Source organism: Oryzias latipes, chromosome 8, assembly GCF_053564925.1.
Source record: "Oryzias latipes strain Hd-rR chromosome 8, Olatipes_Hd-rR_3.1".
Classification (NCBI taxonomy): Eukaryota; Metazoa; Chordata; class Actinopteri; order Beloniformes; family Adrianichthyidae; genus Oryzias; species Oryzias latipes.
The window spans coordinates 8,716,317-8,730,221 of record NC_136244.1 but is presented as its reverse complement, the minus strand read 5'-3'; the positions used below and the strand labels follow the sequence as shown (position 1 = coordinate 8,730,221).

Genomic DNA, 13,905 nt, shown 5'->3' with positions numbered 1-13,905 from the left:
TTGGCATTGAACAAAAAAGTTTAGTTCTAAAGTAGCTTGTGATTCACATTCAACAGAATTTATTTAACAATATTTGTATTATTTGGCATACTCCAAACTATTTACATTTACACTGACTGACTTAGACATTTTGGTATCTAGTCCCTACAGGCTCCCGTCTTTCAGGGTTTTGATGTTTCCTACTTCAACAGACCAGTTTCTGACTACAGTTAAAATGATTCTCTCCAAGATGTAATAATCCATTAAATCAGGTGTGATGAAATAGCTGAATACCTGAAACTCTAAAGGAAAAGAGTTGTCATCTATGTCCACAAATACACTGTAATTAAAGGGGATATGTTATTTTGGAATTTTATTTAAGTCCTTTTGATAAAATGTGAACTACCTGAAGGAGAAATGTTTCCATAACCTATGTCCAGGCTGTTATGCTAACATGCTGCTTATAAATATTACTTATCATTAAGTTCACTTCCCCCTCACAGACCTTATGATTGCGCCATGAAGTTACTTAACGGCGCACCGCTACCTAAGAGCAGATTATTTAATATGTCCGGTCCTGAAAAGCTAGCAATGGAGAGGTACATTCATGTACGTCTCATTCTGGAACGTCTGCTAGAAAACCAACTTTATGTTAATGCTGAGAAATGCGAGTTTCACTCGCCCACCATTTCGTTCCTGGGTTACATTTTTGAAGCAGGAAACATAAGACCTGATCCTGCTAAAATCAAGGCAGTCTCTAACTGGGAACCCCCTGAGAACAGGAAGAAACTCCAACAGTTCTTAGGGTTCGCCAACTTTATCGATGTTTCATTAGAAACCACAGCACCATAGCATCCCCTCTCACGCAACTTACTTCCATCAATAGACCCTACACCTGGGGGCCCGAGGCTCAGTCTGCGTTTGATAAACTCAAGGAACTTTTTGTTACTGCTCCCATCCTCATACAACCAGACCCCACCAGTCAGTTCGTTGTGGAAGTTGATGCCTCTGATACGCGTAGGAGCTGTACTGTCCCAACGTGAAAGATCTTCTGGCAAGTTAAAACCTTGCGCCTTCTTTTCCCGTAAGTCGTCGTCGGCTGAACGTAACTACGACGAGGGGAATCAAGAGCTGTTGGCCATCGAATTAGCGTTGGAAGAGTGGCGTCACTGGCTGGAGGGGGCTCAGCACCCATTCATAGTGTGGACTGACCACAAAAACTTGGCATATTTACGTTCAGCGAAGAGACTCAATTCCCGGCAAGCTCGCTGGTGTCTGGTGAAGCCAGACGCCCTTTCTCGGAAGTACAGTTCCAGTGATGACTCAGTCACCTCCACCATCATTCCACCTACCTGCATCGTGGGAAATCTCACATGGGACGTCGAGTGTCGTGTGTTGCAGGCACAAGGTGAGGAGCCAGATCATCCTCCTGCACCCCATAACACTTTGTATGTGCCCACGTCTCTTCGTCCCGATGTACTCTCCTGGCGTCACACCTCTCGTATAGCCTGTCACGCTGGCAACCATAGAACCTTGAATCTTCTTCGGCGACGGTTCTTCTGGCCATCCATGAAGAAAGATATCAGGGTGTACGTCGCAGCCTGTACTACCTGCTCCCGTTCGAAATCCTCCAACTCACCCCTGCCGGGTTCCTACAGCCTCTACCGATACCCAGTCGTCCTTGGTCTCACATCGCCATGGATTTCATCACCGGACTACCCCCTCTCAGGTTAACACTGTCATACTCACCGTTATTGACCGTTTCTCCAAAGCAGCCCATTTCATCCCTCTCCCCCAGTTACCCACAGCCACGGAAATGGCAGAGATCCTGGTCCAGAATGTTTTTCGACATCATGGCATCCCTAAAGACATTGCCTTTGACCGTGGACCCCAATTCGTCTCACAAGTTTGGAAGGCTTTCTGCTCGGCGTCAGGGGCCACGGTCAGCCTGACATCCGGCTATCATCCCCAATCTAATGCCCAGGTGGAGAGGGCCAACCAGGAGCTGGAGGCCGCGCTTCGTTGCCTAGCAGCCCAGAATCTCCCTGATCGGTCCAAGTTCCTTGTCTGGATGGAATATGCCCACAACAATCATCCGTCATCAGCCACAGGGGTATCTCTTTTCGAAGCCTCCCCCGGGTACTCACCACCTCTTTTCCCTTCACAGGAGCTCGATTTGGCAGCGGTGCCAACACATCTGGCACCAAACCAGGGCAGCTCAACTGCGCACCAGGGAGAGCAACTGCCACATTGCAAATCGCCACAGGGTGGTGGGACCCACGTACCAGCCAGGTCAGAGGGTTTGGCTCTCCTCCCGTAACATACCCATCCAGGCTTCCTCCCGCAAACTGGCACCTCGCTTCATCGGACCTTACACCATTGAACGTATCATCAACTCTTCCTGTGTCCGTTTACGGTTTCCGGCAGCCCTCAAAGTACAGCCATCATTTCACGTTTCCCAGATTAAACCGTTTCAGGAGATTCCTCTTTGCCCGCCGTCCACTTCCCCTCCACCCGCCCGTATCATCGACGGCGCCCCGGCTTACACCGTTAGCCAAGTGTTGGATGTCCGGCGTCGGGGTCGGGGTTTTCAATACTTAGTGGACTGGATCTCCCGGTCCCTCATCTTGGACCGTTCCCTCATTGAGGACTTCTTCTTTGCTCACCTGGATCGTCGTCCTGGTGGCGGTCGTTGAGGAGGGGGTACTGTCATGGTGCCTCTGTCAGTTCTCCTCCCCCTCCCCTCTCTCATCACCTCTGAAGATTGGAACCAGCTGTGGGCACTCACTTCATCAACTCACAGCTTTCATAAAGAGATCCAGCCCAGCATTCATCGCCAGTTCGTTGCCAACCTCGGTGCTTGTCTGGTCACCTAGTTGATTCATGCTCACCATGTTGACTCGCTACTTACCTTGTCTTATGATCCGCTCTCAGGTTCCTCCACTAAGAGTGTCCACCTGGAATTACCATCTTCAAGATCCGCTTCTGCCTTCCTCGCCTCCTGCTGTGCTCCGCTCCAGCCACGCCACGTCTCTCGTCCCAGCCTCCGAGAGGTCTTCCATCTATGGCGAGACTGCAACCAGATCGGAGTCCCAGCCAACAGAACCTGATCTTCCAAGACTATTGATTTTTCCAGCCAGAAAAATAAAAGACTTATTCATCACTCTACATTTGAGTTTTCTTCCGGGTTCCAGCATCTGGGTCTGCTACGTCATTCAAACCATGACAGACAGTTTGCACTTTAAATTAAGCCATCAATAATGAGTAATTATTATTACATCTGGTCCACTGCCTTGTCACCAGCCGCATAGGCTACTGCAATTCTCTTCTCTCGGTCTCCTTAACAAGTCCATTCACAAACTCCACCTGGTCCAGAACTCTGATGTGTCGGTGAAGGGGAGTTCTGGTGATGATCTGGGTAGCACCCCAATCCTACACCAGCTCCACTGACTTCCAGTCCAATCAAGAATTGAATACAAAATCCTAATGTACACCTTTAAGGCCATCCACAATCTCTCCCCTCCCTATCTGTCTGCTCTCATCAGAGTCATCACACCTACCCTGAGGTCTTCATCACCCCTTGCCTTGACTGTGTCCTTACCCCACCTCAGCACCAGGCACTTTTTAAATGAAATGTTTTATTATTACATATAATAATTTATGTATAAGAATCCAAAAAGAATTCAAAATAATTAATTGTATTTACTAAGAGTTAAATCAGGCATCTTATCTTAATGAATGTCTTACAGTCAGATAAGAGCTACTTGATGACATACACAGCAATGAATAAGAAAATGACAGCACAAAACATTATTTGTCAACTCCCATTTAGCTAACATGCAACAGAAATAATACGATTATTACCTCCAAATAAAAGGTTGATTGGCTACTCTAAACTAACCCTAGTGTTTGCGTGTGAGTTTGTGCGTGAGTGACCGAGTACCCTGCAACACACTGGCGACTTGTCCAGAGTGTACCCCGCCTTTGCCCGACAGTGTGGGGGGGTTAGGCTCTGTCACCCTCATGACACAGAAAGGAACACAGTGGGTCAAGAAAATGGATGGATGGTGATAATTGATGCACAGTACTACAAACTTAATGATAAATAATAAAAAAATGCAACTGTTTTTTAATACATAGAAATCAATTAGGTAGTGCTGAGTAATAAACATTAATAAGTTGGTAATAGCAAGCAACTTATTAATTCATTCAATTAAATACGTATTAACAAGAAAAAACAATTAAGAAATTTACCCATTACCAGCTGCTGTAAAACTTTGCAAATCATAGAAAGGAAATAACGTAGCAGCAAATCTAAAGTTTTTTTGGCTTTGGTCTGAGAAAAAAAGAACTACACATTGAATTTCTTTACAGAAAGTCAGAATAACATATTCTTCTTGGGCGGCAGCGGCTTCGGTAGGTGGGCCAATGATCGAAGGGTCGGCAGTTTGAACCCCCCTCCCCCTAGTCAACTGGTGTTGTGTCCTTGGGCAACAGACCTCACCCTCCTTGCCTCCAGTGTGGCTCTACTGGTGTGTGAATGCGTATGAATGTATTATGGTCAGAGGGGCCGTAGGCACTTACTGGCAGCCACACCCCTGTCAGTCTGCCCCAGGACAGCTGTGGCTACATCAGTAGCTTACCATCACCAAGTATGAATGAATAATAGAAACACACTGTAGGCATTGATCATCTGGAAAAGTGCAGAAAAATAAAATCCATTATTATTATTAAATATATAATATATTTCTTTTGGTGTTCTATCGTCTTTGTTGAAATTTCTGAATTAAGCTTGACACAATAGTGTCCTTTATAATTACAGGCTTTCTCGCTTTGTCTTGGTAGTGAACCAAGAACCTGAAAAAAACATCATATTAAGTTTGATACCAAAAAGATGTTGAAGTTGAAAACAATGCTTTAGACTGGCTATACAAACACAAGTGTGATGATGGCTATGAAGAACAAAAAAAAAAAAAAAAAAGTTTGCAATAACTGTTGGATTTGAAAGTTGTGAACAACAGCCTTTGTTGTGGACGCATTGGGTTGAGGAACTGTTCAAGTGTGAATAAAAGAGCTATTTTTAATTAAATTCATGAACGTGAGAAGCTAGAACCCAACAATAATTTAAACAGAGGAGTTTTTGAAATCATGAGCAAGCTAATATTCACATCAGGGCTTCCAGATCTAGTTTAACATAAAAGTCAGGAATCAAAGAGAGAGCTTTCAAAAGTGAATGATGGCTAGGATGATATTAATTATGGTAATTCTCCTTCTCTCTGACCTGAATATATCAAGCCTTAGCTTCATACTCGTCTCATTATGTTCACATCAGCAGCTCAATCTTCAAGCAAGTTTTCAAACATTTCTTCACACACTTGCTGAGATGCAAGTTCCCATGAGGTTGCAGTAGACGTGGATCCATGCAGTCCCACTTACCAAGAGTCTTGAGCGAGGCGTACTTGTTGAAGCCAATTCCCAAGTTATTATGGGGGTGAGACAAAGCCATGGCTGGACCCAGGGGAGGTAAAGCTGCATTGTTCAGATGGTTGTGATCTAATGCTGGCAGAGAAAGAAAAAATAGGCAAATGTTAAATCAACATCAGTAAAATGAAGTAATGACAACATTCTTCGTAAGAGTCAATAGCTGCGTTTACATGGACAAAAGTAATTGGAATGAACGCCTGATCGAAAGAAAATTGCGTCATGTAAACACGCCGTTTAGAATAGTCTGGCCGGATCAGACTAGTTCGGATCAAAATGTCTTTTTTTTTTTTAACTTGTCCTGTCCAACAGCTGGGCAGGCAGATGAGAGCTGAGGGCCTCTTGTGTTGGACATATTTTACTTTAACAAGAGGGGTTATTAATCTTCAGACAAACCAAAGGTATGTCTGAATAAACCCCTTTTGTAAGTGAGGCCAAACTTTATTAATTTCAACCATGTTTGAAAATCTTTGGTGTTGGACCGGACGGAAAAGGAAAGAAGGGAAGAAGAGAGAGGGATGTTAGAGAGAGAGAGGGGGGGGGGGGTTAAGAGGGTGATAATAGGAGGGGAGGGGGGATAAGACAATGAAGCAGCATAAAGCAACAAGTTTACTGATTGTTTATCATTCCGGTAAGGTTCAAATGTAGTACAAAAAGGGCGGGGCCTGTCCACACACACACTCAAATGTTATCAACACACCTGCTAGCTGCAAAAATGTCCACATGTCAACATGTACACAAAACAGATAGTGTTCACACACGCATACTTATGCCTTCAAACCAACTAGTGTGAAATATTTTATTCTATCACGCAAACTATTAGTGCAAAGGTGAGCTAACACCTGTGCTCAGGTGAGTGTTTATGTTCTTCTAAAATGAATGGTGGAATGTGCAAAGAAGGAAGGAGAGTGCCCAGCCATCCCCACACCAAGACCCCCGCCGCAGCAGCAACGGCAGCCGGAATCCCCCCAAGGCCACACGGGAGCAGGCAGGGAACAACCGCCCCCCGCCACCCATGCCAGGGCCAGCAGGACCACCGCGAAGCCCCCAGAGCCAGAGAGCAGGGATCAAAATTTTTTTTCTGATCGAGATAGGTGGGTTATGCCGATTGTTGATCCGACCGTGGTGCATGTAAACAGTTTATTCCGATTTTGTGTCACTACTGCTCTGGTTTTACGTCACGCATAGACGGTGCGGTGCTCCGCACGAGTGAACCGTGTCTGTGAGCACAGCAGCCGGGATTCTAGCTTTGTGTTTGCGGGCGGGGGGGGTTGCGTTGTCTCTGGGTGAGCTGTCCGACTTAGGAGAATCATGTCTCCCGGTAGAACTGTGTCTGCTTTTTAATGCAGAAATGTCGCTCAGTCCTTAGAAACCGTTCAAACAATCAAGGTGGATTTGTGTTTCCAGTCGGGTCCCGCAAAAATAAAGGCTGACGTTATTCCCACATATTTACGTGCAGCCAAGATGCAGATTGCGGCGTTTTCCGCATGGATTTTATGTTCATCCAAGGCTAAATGTTGTTAGCGCGTGTTAGCCTTCTCCTAACCTTTCTTCCGGCTCTGTTCCACCACAAAAAAAGCGCTGACACACGGATTAAAAATAAAATGATGAGCGAACAGGTGCTTTTCTGGGCCCATGAAGCACGGTTGAATTCTAACCAGATCTTTGATCCGATCAAGATATTTTGCACATGTAACCGCGGCTATTGTAATACACAGAAGAAAAGCACTAGTGAGTCCATCATAAAACCCTTTTGTATTTCTGTCCATGATGTTTTCAATATTATTTTTGATTGTTTTTCATTTAGGTTTTTACACCATAATTGGATTGAAGTTTTGATATTTTTTGATATTTCTGGCTCATTTGTCAACCACAATAATAACATTACATACATTTGAACATTTATGAAATATATTAGTACATACAACATTTACTGTTACTGTTTCTACAAACAATATGTTCAAAAATTGAAAACAAGCTACAACTGATTTTAAAAAATTGCAAAGAGGTTTTATGAAGCTATTAGAATTACATAAACAACCCTGCCCTTTTTACCCATGATAATAGTGCAAAGTTGGTATCGTTAACAATGGAAATGCTTTGCTTCTGCAAAAGTTACAAAACTTTGGAAAACACGTTTTTTTGTCATATCAAATAATGACAAAAATTGACCAAATAAATAAATTAAATCCAAAGGCACGTTGGACTTTGGTGAGAAAAAAAAAAAAATTCTAATGGAAGCTAAAAAGGTACCTATATACCTTTTTTTTTATCTTGACACACACAAATGTTGAAATAGACTGGGGAGCATTCCAGAGTTTACCCCACTTTTGTCTAACAGTTGCTGGGAAAGGCCCTGCAACCCCATTCTCTGTGTTTTACATATATCAATTTAAAGAATTTAAGACATCTTGAAAACCATGTAAAAAAACACTTCATTAATTCATTGATTGTTACACCCTTACCTTAAAAGGGATTCAAGTGTTTTTGAAAATGGATTGATACAAGAACACAAAAATAAGTAAGGACATTAACTCTTTATCATCAGTGACAACTTAATAACGTGCGCTCTTTGACATACCATTTATGAAATCAACGTGAATTAGCTGATCCTGATGTGGAGAAAACCAGCAAACAAAATTGGCATTGCACAAACATGCAACACATGACTAATGTAGTGTTTCATATTGGCGCATTGCTGCTTTTTTCCATTTCAGAATCAGCTTGAATTACATTAATTGCATCAACGGTTGAGGAGTTTTGGTTGTCAAAACAATCTCTACACTTTCGCTACAGCTCTGAAGTTCAAGGGTTATTCAGCCCTAAACATGATATAAATTGTATTGTTGTTATACACCAACGTAGAACTGTTAAAGAATCCAATAATTTGTGAACAAACTGATGTTTTTCCTTATTAAGAAGCCACAGGAAGCTTTATCTCTGAATGCATCTTTATCAATCACTAACAAAGTCAATTAATAACCAAGGACAAAATAACAGCCTTCCCTTATTGCACAAATAGAAATTAAAGTTTTGCATTTGGCAAAGCTCTCCTTTTTTTTTTTACCGTATTGTCATACTTGTATGTGGTGTGTACACAATTTTTATGCATCTATCATTTATAGGAGTGTGCTTGCTTCCATTCATGGGTAAAAATGGAAAATAAACTGATGTCCTCACCTTGCAGAAAAGATAACAGATTTATTTATACATCTACGGACAAACTGCTGATGGAATCGTATCGCTGCAGCACATTTATAATTTATTTATCTCTGTTTTATTCACGTCTCTCAATCCCTGCTTCATTCAGAAGAGCACAGCCGAGCCACAGAATTTGACAAATGCTCGGCTGTTTGTGCAAGTCAACATTGAAATCTGAATAGCTTGAAAATAAATGAGCATGTTTTGTATATCATAATTACCGGTACTCAGACTTCTGCAAATTTGATGCGCTGCACTCTGAATTGGAGTTTGTTAATGTGAATAGAGCTTCAATTTTGCTTTTAGTAAAAAAATGTAGTGGTACAAGTTAATATTACAGCAACAGCATCGTTTTGTCAGAAGGGTGTAAAACTAACCACTGAGTATCTTTAACCTTAATTCCCTTTGGCTTTCTGAGTGAACAAGGTCAAAAGAGGATTAACTCATCGCAAAGTGCTCTCCTCTCCCCCAAAGTACTAAACTAAAACTTTTTGCAGTAGGGGAGGGTTTCTTATCCACTAGTAAACAAAAAGAGGAAAGTGGCATCCTTGCTGTCCAGCGCATCACTGGGTGCAAAGTCAGGGCGAGAGCCACGAAGCAGGGAGCGTGACACTGCCACTGACTGATTGAATTAGATAAGTTCTCCACATCCCCGTGTAATTTATATGCAGCTATGACACAATGTAAGGGTGGCCTCGCCGTAGGACGTAATCCCATGAGGTAAACTGTTATTGTTTTGTGGAACCATCTGATCAACAAAAGGTGCCTGCCGAAGGTTTTCTTATCTGTGGGCTTTTAGTGATTATGCAACACTTGAAGCAGTAGGTGTCCTACATTCTGATGCATTCAAGTGTTCCAAACACAACACTGGAAACAATGAGAGGGACAGGGAGAAAGGGGAATGACAGGAGGAGTTGAGAGGCAGGAAGAGATGACTGCAGAGATGGACAGGGAAAAAAATACCAGCTAATAGATGGAAAGATCCCTGGCCGGTCTCCAGTTTGACCACAGGGCTGTTCCCACCACAGAGAGAGTGAGGGTGAGATGGAGACAGAGTTTGTTGTGGTATTACAGCATAGATGTGGCAAGGGCAAACCAGTTTGATCTAACTAACATGGCTTTAGAGAAAGCATTCATGGAGTGGCAGCAGAAATATTTAAATTAAAGATCAACTGTTAAAGAAAATGCGTAGAACTTGCGTACAACTTTAAATAAGAAAATGTTGCATCTCAAAGTAAATAAAAAAAACAAATGGAATTATAGTGCGCACTGGGTTATAAGGCACACAGTCAAATAATGGTCTATTTTTGAAATAATGTCACATATGATTCACCGATGCATAACGCACACTAAGCGAGACAAAAGAGTCAGAGATAAGTCTGTCAGTCAGACTTTATTAACTGCATTCACAACTTGCTTGTAACACGCTACACGTTAGAAGTGTTATCCGTGTTAGGATATTACGATACCTATAATTTACAACATTGTTTGCAACACATTTAAAAGAAAGACAGATAGCTAAAACAAACTGTGACTATGCTAACTCTCAACCAGCGTCTGACACAGAACACGGTAGCTGCTTTAGATTATTCAATACTTAAACAATACTGTGACTATGCTAACTCCAAAACTTGTACAGAACTTGTCCTGCCAGACACCCTTACATGTCACAACAACACTCAACCAAACATTTGTGCTGTGTAGCTCTCAAAATCACTTCGACTTTATTAAACACAACCAGAATTAATTAATCCATATATAACGCACTCCAGATTGTAATGCGGACAGTCATTTTGGAAAAATTGAGGCTTTAAAAGTGCGTCTTGTGGTACCCAAGTATGGTCATTAATTTTTTTAAGTCTCATTAAATAGGCAAGACTTTTGTAAAAAAGAAAAAAGTTACATTTTTTTACAAATTTGCAAGATAAAGTTAAAGTAACTTTTTTTGGCTTAGATGAAATTCTTCCGTGATTCTTTTTTAATAAGATTTTTTTTTGTACTTAAATTCAAAGTATCCGTCCATCTTCCTCTGCTTATCCGGGACCAGGTCACTGGGGCAGCAGTCTAAGCAGAGATGCCCAGACTTCCCTTGCCCCGGCCAATTCCTACAGCTCCTCTGGGGAGACCCCAAGGCATTCCCACGCCAGCAGAGTTACGTAGTCTCTCCAGTGTGTCCTGAGTCTTCCCCGGGGCCACCGCCCAGTGGGATATGCTCGGAATATGCGCAATTTCACAGGCAATGGAAATTTGTCTATTGCGACTCCCATGACTGAGAATGAACACCGGGCAGGCGTCCAGGAGGCATCCGAACTAGATGCCTGAGCCACCTCAACTGGCTCCTCGATGTGGAGGAGAAGCGGTTCTACTCTGAGCTCTCCGCGGGTGATCAAGCTTCTCACCCTATCTCTATGTGAGCACCCAGCCACCCTACGGGGAAGCTAATTTCAGCCGCTTGTATTCGGGACCTCGTTCTTTCGGTCATGACCCAGAGCTCATGACAAAAGGTGAGTATTGGAATGAAGATCGAACGGTATATTGAGAGTTTAATCTCACGCTCCAGTCTTCCCTCACTCATCAACAAGACTCCAAGATACTTAAACTCCTCCACTTGGGACAGGGACACTCCACCCACCAAGAGATGGCAAGCTACCTTTCTCCGCTCCAGAACCATGCCCTCAGATTTAGCAGTGCTGACTCTCATCCCAGCCGCTTCACACTTGGCTGCAAACCGCCCCAATGCACGCTAGAGGTCCCGGCTCGATGAAGCCAACAGAACAACATAAACTGCAAAGAGCAGAAAGGAAATCCTTTGGTCCCCAAACCAGACCCCCTCCAGCCGGGGGTGTCCGTGTCCCTGTGGGGTGGGTTCTGGTCCTTGCCCCCAGGTGCTGGGCCTCGCCAAATTTCCAACTGTAGCCGAGCCATGTTTACAACACCCCTCATGGGCCCCCCTTTTCCCCCGGGTGCCCCCCTCCAGGGGGGGGGGCGGCTGGCTCCTGCCTTGCTCCTTTCTGGACCAACAGAGGGCCTGGTGGGTGGCTGCCTGGAGTGCGGAGCGGGTCTCCCTTGGGGGGTCCTGGCTCGTACCTGGGGTTGGGGCAGGGGATGCCCAGAACTCCTGGGTGGTGATGAGGTGCTCGTCTGGGGCTGTGGGCACCCTGCTCGGGTGGGGTCCGGCGTTGGACCCTCCTGGTGCAGCGGGGGGGCTGCTCTCCTGATTGGGCTGGAGCAGCACTCTCTTTCCCCCCATGCCTCCCTGCTCTCTGGCTCTGGGGACCCCGCGGTGGTCCTGCTGGCCCTGGCCTGGGTGGCGGATGTGATCGCCCGGGGGGCGGTTCTCTGCCTGCTGCCGTGTGGCGTTGGGGGGTTCTGGCTGCCGCGGCTGCTGCCGCCGGGGTCTTGGTGTGGGGATGGCTGGGCACTCTCCCTCCTTCTTTTCACATTCCACCATCCATTTTAGAAAAACATAAACACTCAATTGTGCACAGGTGTTAGCTCACCTTTGCACTAATAGTTTGCGTGATTGAATGGATGAAATATTTCACTCTAGTTGGTTTGAAGGCGTTAGTATGCGTGTGTGAACACTATCTGTTTTGTGTACATTTTGACATGTGGACATTTTTGTAGCTAGCAGGTGTGTTTATAACATTTGAGTGTGTGTGTGGGGACAGGCCCTGCCCTTTGAGATTTGTATTACATCTGAACCTTACCGTGATGCTTGTTGCTTTATGCTGCTTCATGGTTTTACCCCCCCCCCCCCCCCCCTCCTATGATCACCCTCCTATCCCCCCCTCTCTCTAACATCCCTATATCTTCTTCCCTTCTAATCCTTTTCCGCCCGGTCCAAAACAAATGATTTTCAAATATGATTAAAATGAATAAAGTTTGGCCTCGATTACAAAAGGGGTTTATTCAGACATACCTCTGGTTTGTTTGAAGATTAATAACCCCTGTTGTTAAAGTAAAATATGTCCAACACAAGAGGCCTTCATCTCTCATCTGTCTGTCCAGCTGTTGGACAGGACAAGTAAAAAAAAAAAAAAAAAAAAAAAGTTAAACCAGTTAAACTTTAACCAATTTGGGACTCGGATTTGGTTAGGACGTACGGATGGCATCCCCTTTAATTCACAGAAGTGCCAATCATTTGAAAATTTATTATGGAGGAGAATTGATAGTTAACTGTATGGTTTGTGCCCTCCATACTTATATGACACCAAGTCTTTTATCAGAATAGGGCTGTTAAAGAAAAAGCCTGGAGCAATATTCACCAGATTTACACTGCTTTAACATTTAGCATCAAGCCTTGCCAAGGTGGCGGATATGTGCTAGTAGACAGTAAAAGAGAGGAGGGAGAAGAAGCTCCTTCCTGTTGTCGTGAACACTAATGATTTATATTGCTAGAGATACTACGCCTGTTACCAATTTCCGAGACACGTAAAGAGCAATGCCATATTAGACATCTCAGTAAACAATGAGACAGGGCTTAGCAGATACAGTAAAATGACAATAAAATTGTTAATTTTGGTCGGATTTTAAAAAGAAAAAAAACCAACATAAAAACAAGACCCGGGCAGGCCGTGGTATTGATTTTTTGCACAAAATGCAACAGATGAACAACATTCAAAACTTTTCTATAAATAAATAGGTTTTTGTATAGGAGACGGAATGCATACCTGATGCATGGGAGTGATTTTATTCAATTCTACACACAGACTAAGATTTACACAAACTATTAGACTCCTCGGTCCGGAGCCAGTCGCCACGCATCGTTTATGGGAAAATCCCTGAGTAGATCCACAAGTGGATCCCACAAATGGATCCCACCCAGCCTCTATCAGAAGGACTTCTGCAAAAACGGCTAGGCAGTTTTCCATATGCCACATGTCCCTAACCGCTTGCTTGGATTTGGCACTGGGTTCCTCCTTCTTCACCCACCGCTACTGAGGAAATCCTGGTTAGTTTACCAACGGGTCGTCTGGTCTAATCTGAGGTCAAAAACACATACAAATGTCATCCTACATAAAACATAAAAGATAGGGGATTTTGCCAGAAAACATGGAAATAGATAATAGAAAATCAGCCTAAATGTTCACTATTAAACTCACTAAGATCTTCCTAAATTGTTTTCTATCAGTTCTGCTTTATTAACTGACGGTTATAATTTACTTGTGAAAAGTCATTCTTGTTTTTCCAGCTCTGTTTGTGCAATTGTAGCACAGCAGTAAACAGGCATCTTGACATATC

At 43.7% G+C, this 13,905-nt stretch overlaps 1 protein-coding gene across 1 annotated transcript in view; it reads right to left on the bottom strand.

Annotated features, from left to right (window-relative positions):
- LOC105354613 (protein shisa-8) overlaps positions 1-13,905 on the bottom strand; it is a 131,074-nt gene that overhangs the window by 14,223 nt on the left and 102,946 nt on the right. Inside the window, exon 4 of the mRNA XM_023957714.2 lies at positions 5,416-5,538. Within this exon, the coding sequence (XP_023813482.1) occupies positions 5,416-5,538 (123 nt within the window). The remainder of the gene's footprint in view (positions 1-5,415; positions 5,539-13,905) is intronic.